Raw genomic sequence first — 17,491 nt, forward strand, 5'->3', positions numbered from 1 at the left:
TTTATCAGCTGATAATGGTACGTGTTCATGCCACATTGGGTTTTTTTTGGCTGCCATTGATAATGTCATTTAACCTCTTCATTTTAGAAGTGAGGACAGTTAATTCCAAAGAACGAAACAACTTCTTCTCATACTGTATGCTAATTAGCTGTAGTTTTCCTTATTCAACATCCTGCTCTATTTTTGATATGTATCATGTCAGATTTTATTAATATTTCGCAGAACTTAATTGTATTTTTCAATACAAAAGCAGTCTTTTAGACAAACCGGGTTCTGGTAGCAAGCTACTTGTTTTTTGTCTTAATAGCTTTTTTTTTTTAAGATTTATTTTTATTATTTTTTTTTATTGGAAAGGCGGATATACAGAGAGGAGAGACAGAGAGGAAGATCTTCCGTCCGATGATTCACTCCCCAAGTGAGCCGCAACGGGTCGATACTATGCCGATCCGAAGCCAGGAGCCTCTTCCGGGTCTCCCACGCGGGTGCAGGTTCCCAAAGCTTTGGGCCGTCCTCGACTGCTTTCCCAGGCCACAGGCAGGGAGCTGGAAGGGAAGCGGGGCTGCCGGGATTAGAACCGGCGCCCATATGGGATCCCGGGCGTGCTAGGCGAGGACTTAACCACTTGCGCCACCGCGCCGGGCCCTTGTCTTAATAGCTTTTAGGGTTGATATTTATTTGGGAATAATTTCAAATTTATAAAAATTGGGTACTCAAAAAATACAGTACCCAAAAACTTGCATCTCTGTCCTCATCCAGATTGTTTACCCCAAATATTAATGTAATCTCCTCGTGTTCTTCCTCCTTCTCTTACCCCTTACCAATAACGCTCTTTGTAACTCTGGGAGAGAAGCTGCCGCAATGATGTCCTTTCCGTCCTTTATACTCCATTGCACTTCTCAGTGTAAGGAAGTACCCTTCCATGGTCATCATCTCTGAAAATCAGTGTTGATAACGGCATTGCTGTCCACGTCACCAGCCCCATTCAGGTTAACAGTAGCAGTACATCCAGGATCAGTCGCTGTGTTAATGTGTCTTGTTTTGTCCATCTATTTCAGTATGAAATATTTCCTTACTCTTTCCTTGTCCTTTATGTCCTCAGCAGTTTTATAGAGTTGACCCTTGATCAGGGTTGATTAATGGTTCCTTTATGACCAGACTGAGGTGAAGCATTCTTGGCAGGAATACCACAAAGCTGATCACCTTGAGGCACATTTTGGAGCAATACATGGATTATATCTACTGGTTATGCTAATCTTGATCTTCTTTTTTTTTTTTAAAGATTTCTTTTTTTATTTTTATTGGAAAGGCGGATATACAGAGAGGAGAGACAGAGAGGAAGATCTTCCGTCCGATGATTCACTCCCCGGCAGCCGCAACGGCCGGAGCTGAGCCAATCCGAAGCCAGGAGCTTCTTTGGGGTCTCCCATGCAGGTGCAGGGTCCCAAAGCTTTGGGCCGTCCTCGACTGCTTTCCCGGGCCACAGGCAGGGAGCTGGAAGGGAAGCGGGGCTGCCGGGATTAGAACTGGTGCCCATATGGGATTCCGGGCGTGCAAGGCGAGGACCTTAACCACTGCACCATCGTGCCGGGTCCTAATCTTGATCTTCTGATCATGATGTTCTCTGTTAGGTGTCTTCACTCTGAGTCATCCTTTTCCTCTTTGATGAGTATTACATGGGAAACAGCCTGTGAGTATACCAGGATCTTGTTGTTCATCATCTGCTACTCACATTTACAATTCCACTGTTGACAGCCACCACTGTGGTGGTTGCCAAATGATTTTTCTGTTCTATTATTTCTTCACCATTTACAAGATGGCACTGCATGAAGAACTTTCACTTATATCCTATTTATTTGTAGTAGTGTGAAGTCATGGATTCCTGAATTATCCATTGGGTTGTAATTTATTTCTTATTTTTTGCTGTTTTTCCAGATTTGATCCATGAAGATCTCTTAAACTAGCTCCTGTGTGCCTTAGAAATACGATTAATTTTTGTTCACTTCTAGCATATTCACTATTTTGTAGTTCTTAGTTCAATTGCAGTTGAAGTTCTAGTGGTCAAGAGTTTCTTTTGGAGTTCTTTTATTTATTCCTTTAAAAAAAACCTTCAGGGGCCCGGTGCAGTGGCACAGTGGTTAAAGTCCTCGCCTTACACGCCCGGGATCCCATATGGGCGCCAGTTCTAATCCCGGCAGCCCTGCTTCCCATCCAGCTCCCTGCCTGTGGCCCGGGAAGGCAGTCGAGGACGGCCCAAAGACTTGGGACCCTGCACCTACATGGGGGACCTGGAAGAGGCTCCTGGCTTCGGATTGGCATAGCATTGACCGTTGCGGCCGCTGGGGGAGTGAATCATCGGACGGAAGATCTTCCTCTCTGTCTCTCCTCTCTGTATATCCGCCTTTCCAATAAAAATAAAAATAAATCTTTAAAAAAAAAAACCGTTAGAAGTAGTAACTGACTGTTTCTTCAGTGATTTCTGTATTTTATTAGTTTTGAACAAGTTAGAATTTGTAAATACATATAACTAAAGGAGATTTTTTAAAAGTAGAAAAAAAAGTTTTTATTATTTTTTTTGCCTTGGATGCTTTGCCAAAAGGTAGATTCCCGTGAACTCAGTGCCTGGCAGCCCTGGGAACACTGCTCTGCTGTTGGCTTCCTTCACATCTGGCTTCATGATGTTATTGCTGGGACCTCTGGTGTTTACTACTAGACTTCTCTGTCTTCTCCCTCCGTTAGTAAAGTGGTTTTTTGATGAATTACTAATCATTTGTGTTGACTTATTAATGAATGTAATTTCTAGTTTATGCTAGGGAAATCGACGGTTTTTACTTTTCAGTATGAGTCATCTGCAATCTTTCCTCTTGTAAAAATTACAATATCAGTAAATTTGATCTAATATTATCTGCAATTCTGAAATAATAATCTTCTACATTAAGCAGTTTAGGATTAGTTTGGCTATGTTATATTGGAAAATATACCTTTTCATTGAATCAGGAATAAGTAGAAGTTTAATAGAAAATTGTACGTTTATACTGATAATTTTAAGATTTTTGTGTTTTTGGTGTAATCAGTGTGTGTTCAATCCTAGTATTGAATTAATTTCTTAGGCAAATTCTGTTGTATGATTCAATTATAAAAATAAAAATCACTTGGCACAGCTACGTATAGCTGAGCACACTGGACCCCTGGCAGAGGGAGGGGAGCTCAGCAGGCCTCCAGGACCACCTCATCCTGGAGCTTAGGTTTTTTGACCTTGCACGGGTGCCTATTGTTGGTGGCCCAGACCCCAAAGGCACTGGGTGAAGCCCCTTGGGCCGCCTGTGGACTCACTGTCACGGTTAGAGGGTCTTGATGTACAGAGGGATGATTGGATCGCACAGGTGTCAGTGGGAGATGACCTGTGGTTTTTATGCCCAGGTTAGGAACTTTCATTGATAAGTCCATGACTTGTGTATATATGTAGGGCACTGACGCCAAAGTTGGAGGGGAGAACAAGAGTGAGAGTAGTGGGTCTGCGGGTGGGTTTAGGCTTTGCTGGGGAGTTAAGGGGGTGCCCCAGCTGGGTTGGGGTTTTCACAGCTGAGAATGAGAGTAGGATTGAGAGCAGCAGGTGTGGCTGTACATGCCTACAGACTGCACAGGTGTGGGTGTGCACTGGGATGCTGGAGCAGCAGATTAGGCTTGATTGCAGCCCCCACTGGTACTGTGAGAGCCAGATTGGGTGTAGAATAGGCCAGACTAGGTCTTGACTCCCGCTGAACTATGTGAAAGCTGTGTCTAGGTGTGGACCAGGTAGTGCTGGACTGCAGCAACCAACAACAAGAACCAGAATGGGTGTGGCTGTTTGGGCAAGGCCACTGTTCTTGCCAGAACAGGAGGTGGACAAAGTCAACCTGGGCCAGTGACCCGCTGATGTGCGTGAGAACTGCCATTGGGAGGAGAAGAATGGAGAATGGAATCATTGTGATGCAGCCCCTGCAGGTGAGCGCAAGAAGAAAGGCAAGGAGCAGCCCAGACCTTGGCAAATTATAGTACCCACAGGCATACGTGTGGGTCAGATCTAGGGACAGACCAGTTTGGGCCAGCACATAATACCCACTGGCAGATCTGAAACCAGGGCAGGAGCCAGATTGGGCCTCAACACCAGCCAGTTCACATTAGGACTGGGACAGAATTCAGGCTGGGCTGGGACAGGCTGCAGCACCCACCAACAGGAGCTGGAAGAGGGGGCAGGCTATGTTAGGGCAGGCTGCACATTAAGACTGCGGATGCTGAGGTGAGGTGAGTCATGCCAGTCTGGTCCCAGTGAGGGCTGGGTACTTGAGTCCCAGGGATTGGGAAATGTGACAGAGCTCAGGTAGCTTGGCTCAGGTCATGGGACCCACCTGTGTGGTGGGGGCTGGGTTACTGAGCCCTGGGGACAGGGGAGCTGGTGGTGTGTGGTCAATTGGCCCAGACCCTAGGATCCGCCTTGTAGGTGGGTGTTGGTGTTGTGAATCCTGGGGGTGGGGGAGCTGTGGAGGGGGTTGGGACTCCTGACCTGGGTCCCAGGGCCTGCATACTAGATGGGTGTCAAGTTCATGAGCCCCAGAGGTGGGGGATTTGGTGGGACTTGGGTCTCCTGTCCTGGGCCCTGGGGCCCGCCTGCTTGGTGGATGTCAAGTTTGTAAGCCCCAGGGGTGGGGGATCTGGTGATGCTTGGGTCAGCTGCTCAGGTATTAGGATTTGCCTGCAAGAATATGCCCTACTTAATGAAAAAGGTAGAGCAGTAGATGTAGGTCCTATTATAAAAGGAGAATGGCAACACATTTGGTGTTGTAACAGAAGAACGAAACTAACTGGACAACTACCCCAAACAAATGATGACAGCAAAAAATCTCGGTGAATGGAACCAATGGACATTGGGAGGATGACATCATCCTTGGATCGGTGAAATTCGCAGCGTTTCTGAACTGTCCAAGCCACTTGGACAGAACCCTTGAAATATGTCCACATTGAGATTCTGGGCTGATATGAGGTAGTAATTCCTCATCCCTAGGTACTGGGACACGTGTAAAGTCATGAGTGGATTTCCCATTTGTTTCTCCCCTCCCCCCAGGAACAACTGGAAGAAGTAGCAAATTTGGAAGCAGTGAATTTACCCAATTTTCCCTAAACCTGGATCCTTCCTACCCTGATAAACCATGTATTCATTATTAAAAAATAAATTAAAAATAAAAATTGCACATTATAGTCAAGTTCAGGTACATTGATCCAAATGATGCTCCTTCATGCCCAAGATCAAAGATGAAATGGAAAGATAATGTAACGCTTACAAATTTTGTGGTTAAGCCAGATAAATGCTGGTAACGTAGTTTGAGCATTTTAACATCATTCATGTTACAAATGCTCAATAAAATTATATTGGCTTTATACTTTTAGATTAGCTTTATAAATTTGTTTTTAGCTTTATAGTTACATAAGGCTTACAGGCATAAGGGATTTGTATATAATTTATGTCTTTACATATTTAAGTGACATTTTAAATAAAAATGCTTAAGGCGATCCCACCACGAAATAAAGAATATTTTTTTTCCCTTTAAAAATTATTAAATTTACTAAATTACTAAGTTTAACAGATATTTCAGTTATTCACAGGCCCTGCTGTTAAGTTTAAGGTCAAAACTACATCCTCTATGTGTTCACTTTTTATTTTAGTCTCAGTGATGGGATAGAATATATTTCTTCATTTATGCTTTGTAGAAAAATTCCAAACTTGAAGTTGACTGCTGTTCAAAAGAAGTACATTTCTTACTAATGAACATTAAAATTATTAGATGATGTCTGCAATGGTCACTACTTGTGAAAACTCCAGGGAAGAAGGCAGAGAATGCCTTCAAGAGAATTCTTTTCACTGATAATGAGGTCAAGTACATTGTGGATGCTCTGGTTAAGTGGGTGGTGATGGCTTTGAACATGTGCTTGAGGTAATGAGCAAGAGCTTGGGGAAGGTCCAAGGGCACTAGAGAAGTCAGAGTGGCAGTTAAGTGCAGTGGATGCCCTAGACCAGCTGGCTCAGGTCCCAGACCTGTAGATGAGGTACTGATCACACTTCCCATTTTAGATGAGAGCTTCAGGATAAACTAGTAATAAACATGTGCAGATAGTATCCAGAAGGGCACAAGGCTTTGCAAAGGAACAGTAAGAACTGCCCATCGCGATGTTCTTCAAGGTAGTTTTATCTAATGAGTGCCCTCCCTGGCCCCGTTCTTCCACTTTCTACTCCACAGCTGTTTGCCCTAAGTCTGCCTCCTGTTTCTTCTGCTCTGGTTCTTCATTATTGTACCTGACTATTCTGCTTTCCTGATATCATCTCATCATTTGTATTCATGTATAGGATACGTGCTGTATAGACTTGTTACTGTTGTCAGTTTTATCTCCTGGTTAATGTCATTAGAGAACTGATTTTTTTTAGTTGTATTTTATTTGTATAATTTTATATTTATATGTTATTATATAGCTTTAGTGCTGTATTTGCAAGCTTAATAAAAGTCTCAAGATGCCATTAAAACTTTGCAGGGCACTTCATTTCATGGGAAAAAGTACATATGCTCCTGGACTTTATATTTTGGGAAGACAGTCATGTCGAAGGGTTGTTGGAGCATGTTCTTTTGTATGCCTCATCTGCTCCTGTGGAACTGTGTGGTGTGCAGTTGTCACCTTATTTTTTGTGGTTTAAATTTTGAGTAGTCTTCATCAAGACAAATTTGCATTTTTTTCTTTTGCTTTAGCTAAAAAAAACCCAAAACTTCTTTTGGACGTCATTATATTAGAATATTTTGCATTTTAAAAATATAGATAGATGTGGGCTTCATGGATGGTTAGCATGTATAGAATGAATGGTACAGCATGTAATGGGAGGATGGCCCACAGCATGCTGGATAGCCCTGTGTCTGGGCTGCGTGGGCGAGAGTTCTAACACAGCTTCTCTTTTCAGGTACACAGAAGACATGGTGCCCTGTCACCCCTGCCTCACACTTATTAGTAACTGTGAGCAGAAGCTTTCCAGTCACACGTCAAGGCGCTTGATCACAATGGAGAAGGTGAAGGAATATGAGGTAGGTTGTCCTTGTATTTTCAGCATAAATTCTGAAATATTCCAAGGTAGAGATTTCTAAGTAATTTTCCTGTGATTGAGTTTCAAAGTGTTAGTTTTTGACTTTTGAAAACCTACAGTTGAGTATTGGAAGAGAGGAAGTTGAAGAGATTTGTGACATTTGTTTGGGATTGGAGCTGGAGGGAAGAGTAGGATGCACAAACTCAGCAGAGGTAGTAGTTGGCCTGAACCTCTCAAGCTTGACTTGACACTGCTGTTGCTAGTTCAGTTACAGAGCAGAGCATTCCTTCAGCTAAACGACTGTCAGTAAATCAGCAGTGTGTTAGCATTTTTCTCCCAAAGCAGAATCTACTTGGTTGCAGACTGTAAAGAAGAGAAAATGTTACTTTATTTGAGAAGAAAGGAAGTTTCTCCCTCACCTATTATGGATCAGCAGGTGCTGTGTGTGTGTGTGCCTGTCTCACTCTCTCCCATTTACAGTTGAGAGGAAGAGGTAATGCATCTATCAGGTCCGGAAGTGATGAATAATGCTTCATCGTGGAGCTTACTTGAGTCTACAGAATGTTGTTTGGTCTCTATTTCAGCTGACTTGGGAAGCTCTCCCATATGTCCTCGAAACTGAGATGGGTCCCATCCTTGCTATAAATTGCAGGGTGGTAGTATTTGAAGATTTTACAATTCTTATCTCTATACTCTGCAATTGACTTGTTTTCATCAAATCCTTAGCTTAAGGATTCTTTCATAGTAATGAAAATAACTATTTGTTAGTGTTTCATACATATGTAATTTTACTTGGTTCTTTTTGTCTTTCACTGTTACTTCCATTTGCCTTTAATTTAAAGTCATATTACCTTATACCTGGCTTATGCTAGCAGCTGTCAGTGAAACTGACTTAAATGATTTCTCCCATACACTTTTTTTTTTTTTAAGATTCATTTATTTATTGGAAAGTCAGATATACAGAGAGGAGGAGAGACAGAGAGGAAGATCTTCTGTCTGATTTTTCATTCTCCAAGTGAGTCAACGGCTGATGCTAGGCTGATCTGAAGCCAGGATCCAGGAATTTCTTCCAGGTATCCCACACGGGTGCAGGGTCCCAAGGCTTTGTGCCGTCCTTGTCCTCGACTGCCTTCCCAGGCCACAAGCAGGGAGCTCGATGGGAAGTGGAGCTGCTGGGATCAGAACCAGTACCCAGATGAGATCCCGGGGCGTTCAAGGTGAGGACTTTAGCCACTAGGCCACACCGCTGGGCCCCTCCCATACACTTCTAACCCTTATTTGTTTAATGATTCTTCCTAAAATATTGCATTTTTGTCATTTCATTTTGCAAAATGTTTTAGTGAACCTGTTATATCACTTAGTAATGATCAGAAGTTCCATGAATAATTTGGCTGTAAGATCAGGATGCTTCCCCAAATGGTCCCAATTGGAGACCATTATGTCCAGTGATATGAGCAAATTCCAAAAGGACAAATATCATATAAGACAACCTCGTTTGAAAATATAAAACAAAAAGTAAAGATAAATACACACACACACTTGCAATTTTACAAATGAAGGTTGTAGTGGAGAGCAGAGTACCAGGAATCCAAGAAAATTCAGAGTGCATCTCTGCTACTGAAAATTAGACTCCTAGTGAAACTTCTAAATATACGTAGACAACTACCGTTGCCTGTACCAACAGTGTCATGACCCACGTAAACAGCAGAAAGTTGAAGTCAAGGATATACCTGATAGACTGTTTTACTACAAAACTCAGGCGACAGTGGGCGGGTGGATGGGAAGCAGAGAGAAGGGGATGCGGTGTGGAAAGGAAGGAAGCTCTATGCCTGCACAATTCTAAAATGGGAAATAAGAATAATAAAAAAGATCAGGGTGCTTCCAAAAGCTCTGCTGTGCATGGGTGTAAGTAGTTGATTGATATCTACAGCGTATGGTATCCATTGTGTATATACACATATACATAGATGTATTGGTATGTGTAATGTAGCTAAAGTGAGAGTGTGGTAGTCATTTTTAAAGCAAAAATATTAGAAGTTTAATTCAAATGACATGGAATGTTTGAGTTCTATTTTTGTCTTCGTTCAACTAGATATACTTTTAAATAAAGATATTCATATTAAGTAATGATTTTACTTCATAGTAAGTTTTTTTTTCTTCACATGATGTAATTGGGCATTTCTGTTTACATTTTATACCACAGTTTACTTATTTGGTAAAAGCTTTTTTTTTTTTTCTTAGAAATTAAATCCTTTTTCCAAGGATGTTGGCTTACCTGTAAATATTATAGATTTGGAAACTCCAGGAGTGGTTTCCAAATAATTTGCTACAGTGACACCTTCCGAAATGGTGCTTTGAAATAACCAATATTTATTCATGTATATTGTAAAGACTTTCTTACCTAACATCCATTGCAAACTTAGTTTCTTAAACAGTACTGGCCATTGCTGCTCTGAAATACACTGACTAATACCTGTAATTTGTTGTCTACTTTTTAGCTAATGTTTTAGCTAATGTGATAATTTGTTCTAACTCTGTGATTCCACCCCTGCCTGCCAACTGAATTGTCTCTGTATATGGTGCTGCTAGAGCCATTGATACTAGTTGTATTTGTTATAACAAGATGTACTCTGATTAAATACTGGTTCAACTAGTGAGATATGAGTGTAAGAATAAAGTTGTCATTTCTGTAACAAACTAAGTTATATGCTTTAGAAATACAGGTGAGTTGTTATGAAAGAACCCCAATTGGATATAGGTTAGAGAAAAAGTTATCACAATTGATATTTGTGTACTCAGATTACTTTATGTACTTAAGTTATGGCATCATTTCATAAAAGGCAACATTGGGAATTTTTATAGATCTTGATTTTATATGAAGAATTAATAAATATGTACAATTTAAATTTGAGAGCACTCTGTCTGCTTCTTTACTCCCCACACACCTTTCACAAAGGTGGGAGCCAGAAATGATATTCAGACCCCTCCTCTGGGCAGTGGGAATCCAATCACCTGAACCATCATTGCTACTTCACAGGGTTTGTGTTAGGAGCTGGAGACAGGCATCAAACCTGCATGCTTCGATATGGGATGAAGGCATCTTAAGTGTTAGGTTCATTGCATGCCTTCAGTATACAATTTTTTAAAGTTAAAGTAAGTGTAAGGGTAGATGCTTGATACAGTGGTAAGATACTGTTTGGAACATTTGCATTCTATACTGCAGTATCTGGGCTTGAGTCTAAACTCCGTTTCTAGCTTATGCTTCTGCATATACTTGGAAGGTATCAGGTGATGACTGAAGCAGTTGAGATTTCGCCATCTGTGTGGGTAACTCGGCTTGTATTCTGATCTCCTGGCTTTGGCCTGGACCATCGTTTGGCTCTTATGGGCATTTAAGGAGTGAACCAGAAAAGGAAAATCTCTGAGTATTGTCTCTCTTTCTATGCCTTTCAAATAAATAATAAGTTTTAACAATTTAAAATAATTTTAATGTGCTTATGAAGCATTTTAGAAGAGGAGGTATGGTGAAGAGAGACAGAGACAGATAGAATTTCTGCCTGCTGATTTGCTGCTCAGAGCCAGCAGAAAGCTGGAGGTGTGAGCCAGAGCTGGGAATCAAATCCAGACACTCTAGCGTGGAACATGGCCATGCCACTACGTCTTAGCTGCTAGGCTGAACGCTTGCCCCCTGCACAGCATTTTGACTTTTTCCTGCTTTATCTATTGTTCAGTTTACTAACTGTGCTGGTCTCTTTGGGTTGCTGTAGCAATACCACAGGTTGGGTGATGAAACAGGAGAGAGTATTGTCTCACAGTTCTGGGGGCTGGCCGTGCCAGATGCAGGTGCTGGCGGGAGTTGATTCCGGGGAGCCCTTCTTTGCTGGATTGCAGAGCATGCACTCCGCCTGAGTCTTCACGTGGCTTTCCCTTGGTGTATCTGTTTGTCAATGTCTTTTCCTTTTGTCAGGAAACTAGTCCTATTAGATTAGGACCTCTCCCTCATATGGTCTTATTTCATCATGATTACCTCTTTAAAAGCCCTGTCTTCAAATATTGACATGCTAGAGGCTATAACTTCGACATAAGGATTTTAGTGAAGAACATACATTGTAATGTTAACCATTGCCTGTATTTATCTTGTGGAATAGAAGACTTGTTTCAGACAAGGGTACTTCTAAAAGTTCATGGAAAATTGAATTAAAGGTCAGTTTATTATGATATAAAATTTGGAATCCATTCAGTTTTTTCATAAGTTGTATATTTCATAAACTTTCAGGAGACCCTTCATGTGCATAGCTTTCAAAAGTTTTTTTGCACTAAAATAATAAGCTTACCTCTAAAAATTTTAATACTTTATTTAAAAAATTGTTAACATTTTATTGTATTTGTTTCATAAGTAGCTATTCCATATATAGCATACTGTTTGAAATCAGGAATATTAATATGACCTAATGTAGGATTCATGGTGAGGATCATGAAGGGAAAAGGGTATATTATTATATAGCGGGTATATTATTATATAGCGGGTATAATTCGGTGAATATAACATGTATTACTGTACACCAAGTAATGCATCTCTGTCAATTTTTTGAAGCACAATCATGTTAGAATATACTTCTTTTCTCCTCTTCATGTCAGTTAATTTTCATATATATATGAACATCATGTATATATCATGTATATATAATGTACATAAATGCACACATATATACAAGAGGAAGTGAGATACTAGGTAATTCAAATAGTAATATTTCAACTCTCAGAAATCATAGCATTTAATGTAAACATTAGGGTTCATAATAATAATTACACTAAGTAATATTTGTTACTGCAAAACTAATACATGTAAGAAGTAAAAGTATTACCCAAAGATTTTATAATTTAAATCTTGATATTAGAAAACAAAGTAAATGACATCAGCATTCTTTATTGTGTAACCCATGTAAATTGTAAAGAAAAAAAAATGGAAACAAGAAATATAGGAACAAGTTCTTTCATGATTAATAGGACCATGTAATAAATCAGCTAGTGCTATTTTATTGGAAAAACTGGAAAATCAAGATACATCATGGGCTAATTCCATATTTGCTTTCTCTTGAGTTCCTAATTTATTTAGTACAAACTCCCCACCCTGATTTACAATATTTCTCTAAACAAATTTATTTATGTCTTATGGAAACGTAGGTTTTTGAGAATTTTATTCCTCTATTAATATGACAATAGAAGGAGGGTGGGGATATCCAATTGAATTTTTAAACCTTTTTAGGTAGTTCCAAGTTTTGTTAGGTGTTCTTTTATACATCCTCCTTTCCATTTCAGATTCATTAAAAACAGACACACAAAGAGAAGGGATGCCCTTGTGCCACAGCATAAGTCACTGCTTACAAAGCTGACGTCCCATAGGGCTGTCCCAAATTCTGACTGTTCTGTTTCTGATCCTCTGAGCTAGCTTCCTGCTCAGGTACCTAGGAAGGCAAGGGAAGCTGGTATGAGTACTTGGACCTCTGCCACTCATGCGGTAGTCCAGGAGGGAGTTTCTGGCTTCTTCTGGATTTGGTTCTGGTTCAGACATGACTGTTGCATCGTTTTGGAAGTGAAGCAATGGACTGAAGTTTCTCTGTCACTGTATATTTTAATTAGTAGGGGCTAAAAAACAATCAGGAAAAGCTGAATGTCTGAGTCATTTTGTGATGACCTTCATTTTCTTCTATGATGAAATTTAATCGGGTTTAACTAGTGTAGAATTTACTATAACCAAAAATTCTTTGTCAGATTAATCATGTATGGGTTATAATTAATTACTTCATTTCTACCTTCTGTTTGTGTGGGGAGGAGTTTATATAATTGTAGCAAGATCCCAGTCTTTTATAATACAAGTGATGACATAAAATTGTCAAACAGTTCTCACAGGCGTCTAACAAATTATTCACAGGCTTGTGCAGCACTGTTGACTTTGGCAGTGGAAGACTATTAATTTTGGATTTTTACACTTTTACATACTGTGCCTCTTCGTACTTGATTTCTCATTTGTTAGCTTTAACTTCAGTATAACTCCAGGCCCACCATATAATATTGTTATATTCTCCATCTCCCCCTTTTAAATGTAAAACTAGGTTATAACTAACGTGTCTAGAGAATATGGATATTTCATAAGACTTTGTATCTTTATGTTTCTGGCTGTAGTTTTTAGACTTGCTTACCTTTGCATAAGTGCTAAAGAAAATTGTTGATTAATATGTTAAAATCATGAAGATACCTGAGAGGAAGAGCCACTTTTATTTCCTGGTGAGGGATTCTGCGAGCCGAGTGAAAAGTAGCACTTTTTTTTTTTTTAAAAGAAAAAGATATTGCATCTGCTGGCTTGCTTTCTTAATGGCCACAACCTAAGCCAGGAGCCAGAAGCTTCTTATAAGTCTCACACTTGAGTGCAGAAATTTAAGCACAGGGGCTATCTTTTGCTGCTTTCCCAGCCAATAGCTGGGAGTTGGATCGGAAGTGGAATAGAGAGAACATGAGCCAGCACAGTAATGAGACTCTGGTGTTGAAGTTGGCTGCTTTATCCACTCTGCCATAATGCTGGCCTCAAAACTAGCGCCTTTATGGTGCTTTGTTGCTCAAAAAACTTTCCTAACCATTTGCTCTTACTGGTTTGTCCACATTAGAGTTGAGGTGGGGGTGGTCTAGGCTTGTCCCAGTTTACCCAAGTGGCAGAGTTGAGGGTGAAATCCCTGTTTGCACTGGAAATTCTGTGCCTTTTCTCTGCATCATGGAACTTCCCTTCTGGTACATTTTTCTGTCTTTAGAATATGCCAAGATGAAAAGGTAAACACTATCCAGTGGCTATGACTAGTTGCTTTTAAAGATTTTCTCTTTTTGTCTAGTTCTGGTTAGCTAGTGTTGCTCATGGAGTTGCCATAGAGTGTCACTTTATTTTACTACCACTTAGTTTTTCTCTTGACAGAGTATATAGTTATGTTGCTGTGTAGGATTGTGATCACAGTGGTTGCTCCTATAATTTTCATTTTCTTATGCAATTTGTAAGATACAGGCTGGCAAGGGTACATAGCAGATAAAGTCATGGCCTGCAATGCCAGCGTCCCTCAGGGGCACTGTTGTGTTCTGGTGTCCAATCCAGTTTCCTACTAAGGACTTGGGAGAAGCAGCAGAAGATATGACCCAAGAGTTTGGGTCCTTACTACCCACATGGGAGATCCAAATGAAGTTCTTGGTTCCTGGCTTCAGCTTGGTCTGTTCTTGACCATTGCAGTCATCTGGGGAACCAGTGGATGGAAGGGAGGTGTGTGTGTGTGTGTGTGTAATGCTGGCTTCAAAACAAATAAATAAATCTTTATAAAATGATAAAATTCATGGGATAAAAATGCTTATCACTAGAGCTCTCTGGAGCAGATCAGACTATAGTTGTTTTGTGTTAAATGAACGTCACCTTACATAACCTTTTCTACCAGAATCTTCGTGGATAGATGGGAGCACACCCTGAGTAACATTTCTCAAGATTTTCTTAAAAAAAAAAATATATATATATATATACATATATCATATACTTATCTATTATCAGAAAGAAGGATATGAAGATCTTTCATCCATTGTTTTACTCCCCAAATTGCTGCAATGGATAGAGCTGAACCCATCAGGAGCCAGAAGCTTCTGCATCTCCCATGTAGGTTCAGTGTCCCAAGGCTTTCAGCCACCCTCTACTGCTTTCCCAGTCGACAAGCAGGGCGCTGGATGGAAAGTGGAGCTGCTGGGATACGAACTGATGCCTATATGGGATCTCAGCACTTGCAAGGTGAGGAGTTAGCCATGAACTATTGTGCTGGGTCCTCCTTGAAATTAAAACAATTTTCATGTATTGCAATCTGCTCTCTAATAGATAATGGTTTAAATATAAAAAACTATTTTAAGTTAATATTGTATCAAAGGAACCACCTGCGCACTGTTTATGTTTTTATCATTGATTTGTCTATTTGAATGGCAGAGTGTATCCCATGTGAGTGACACATGTTCCAATATTTGGGCCATCACCTGCTGTTTTTTCTTGCACGAAAGCAGGAGGCTGAACTGAAAGTGGAGCAGGTGGAGATGTGTGTGTCACAAGTAGCCCATTACATTGCAATGATATTTCCCTGCTTTGTGACTTGTTTACCTGATGTGCTACTATAAACTTTTAGTCATTTATGAAGTACTAACGTATAGGCATGTTTAGCTCTAGATATCATATGATATCAATTTAGACTAATTGCTGCCATATAGATCAGTTGTCATTTTGTATGGCTCAGTTGAATTAATGATGGAATAATAGGTCAAGTGGCAAATAATGAAAGTTTATGTGATTTTTTTGTTTTGGGCTGAGTGACAGTCTAGTAACACGAAGAAGACGAGTTGTATATCAGAATGAAGTATGCCCCGAATTGAGTGTTTTAATAAAGAACTGAAATGTCTTGAAGCTGAAAAAAGAGAAGCAATCATTGCTGTTATAACAATGTTTCTTAAACAAGGAAAGGAGAGAATATACTCTGTGGTCACCTGAGAACATGGCTTATGGATGCCCTGAAGTAGAGGAAACTTTAAAGTTTTTATGCTATGCAGCTTCTTGTATTAGAATGTTTTTATCGTCATTATATAGTATATATAGTATATATATATATACACACACACATACTATATATATGCTGTATATATACTATACTATATACTATAGCATATATAGTATGTATATGTTATATAGCATATACTATATATAGCACATATAGTATATAATATAGTATATATAGCATATATATATAGTGTATAATATAGTATATACTATATTTTTCATAGGCAGCTTCTTGATTAGATTTACCTCCCAAAATATTTTGTGATGGTTGCCTATCTCTTGCTATTATTGTAGATTTGCTTTTTTATTATACCTTTGAAAGATTAGAAATTAGAAGTATCCTTTGGTAAGGTGTAGGTGACACCTCATTTGTTTAAAGGAAAAATGAGACAGAATGATACCAAGTCAGAGTAAATTGTGGCACTTGGACATAAGCCCCGGCTAGGTCTTAACACTAACCAGGATTCATGACTGTCAAAATGTAGCATGGGACAGTAACATTTAAAAATGTATTTTTTAAAGGAAGTCAGATGGGAGCGGATTGCGTTGTCTGCAAATATTGTTGTAGTTTGAGGTCTTTGAAAAACCTGGACTAGAACAGTTCCAAAGGAATTTGCTCTTGCTGATAGTGTTTCCTTTTTCTTCAATTTCAGTGTTAGAGGGGGTCATAATTTCACTTTTTCTTTTTTGGTAAATAAAATACATTTCAAATTATTTTGCCAAACAAATTTTTTTTTTTGAATGATTGTGTCTGATGTACCAAGAAAAAGGAAAAGATCTGTTCTTCACCATTTCTGGGAAAGGCAATGAATTAAGATCTTTGAATCTTGCATCTCAGAGTGCTGGTTAGTGACTGTTTTATTTGCAGAAACAAGCAGTTCCCTGAAGCCGCGAGAGCACGTGGTCTGGCTCTAATGCTCGTGTTTTTAAGCTGTGATAGTAAAACAGTCTTTAAAGTACAGGTGTTATAGAATCATAGGCATAGGTCATTTATAAAATGTAAATAATAATCAGAGATCCTAACGTGTAAGTTTAAGGAAATGGGAAATCTCAAGGTAGACTCAGTATTATCCTCTGGTGCTTCTTTAGTAATTCTTGAAAGAAGGACATATTTTTCATTTTATACTTTTTAAATTATTTTTCTGGATTTTACCCATGGTAATTTGAGAACTGTCTTTTCAGTTCAGTGTTTTTCAACTTCAAACATGACATTGTATCTGCTTCTTATTCTCTGGCCTTGCAATATTCCAATCCTGAGTTTTTCATATGTTGTTTTTTGCCTAAAACATGAAAATACCATTTAGCAAATAGTTACAAAATGCGTGTTTGTTCAGTCATCATCAAGATGAAGATGACAGAATAATGCCACGCAACACTTCTGTTCAGAAATACCTCCCTTTGCAGGTGCAACCACCATTATGATACTTCTAAAACTTTTTATTTGAAAACCAGATAGATAGATAGATACATAGACCTTATCTACTTGCTGATTTACTTCCAGATGCCCACAACTGAGGACTGAGCCAGGCCAAAGCCAAGAGCCCAGAAACCCATTCAGATTTCCCATGTGGGTGCCAGGGACCCAGGAAATCACACCGTCATCTACCGCCTCCCAGGATGTTAACAGGAATTTGCCTTGCCTTGTAATATTAGCACTGTTACATTCATCCCTAAACAAATTGAGTTTGCTTGTTTTTGAACTTTACATAATGACATTGCTTTTTTCTGTTTCTTTTAATGGACTATGGAAATTTAAAAGACTTACCTTTGAGAAGAATGGT

General features: G+C 39.5%; 1 protein-coding gene across 3 annotated transcripts in view; it reads left to right on the forward strand.

The window, feature by feature from the left end:
• The window catches only part of TRMT11 (tRNA methyltransferase 11 homolog), a 58,452-nt gene that overhangs the window by 32,415 nt on the left and 8,546 nt on the right, over positions 1-17,491 (forward strand). For 2 of the 3 annotated variants that reach the window (XM_040965191.1, XM_040965192.1), the window contains one exon: positions 6,977-7,097. In XM_040965191.1, coding sequence (XP_040821125.1) covers positions 6,977-7,097 — 121 coding nt within the window. Of the gene's footprint in view, positions 1-6,976; positions 7,098-12,415; positions 13,418-17,491 lie in introns of those variants that run through there. The other variant, XM_040965193.1, reaches the window with a different exon arrangement.

This window comes from Ochotona curzoniae, unplaced genomic scaffold (assembly GCF_017591425.1).
Source record: "Ochotona curzoniae isolate NIBS_2020 unplaced genomic scaffold, NIBS_Ocur_1.0 scaffold_3890, whole genome shotgun sequence".
Classification (NCBI taxonomy): domain Eukaryota; kingdom Metazoa; phylum Chordata; class Mammalia; order Lagomorpha; family Ochotonidae; genus Ochotona; species Ochotona curzoniae.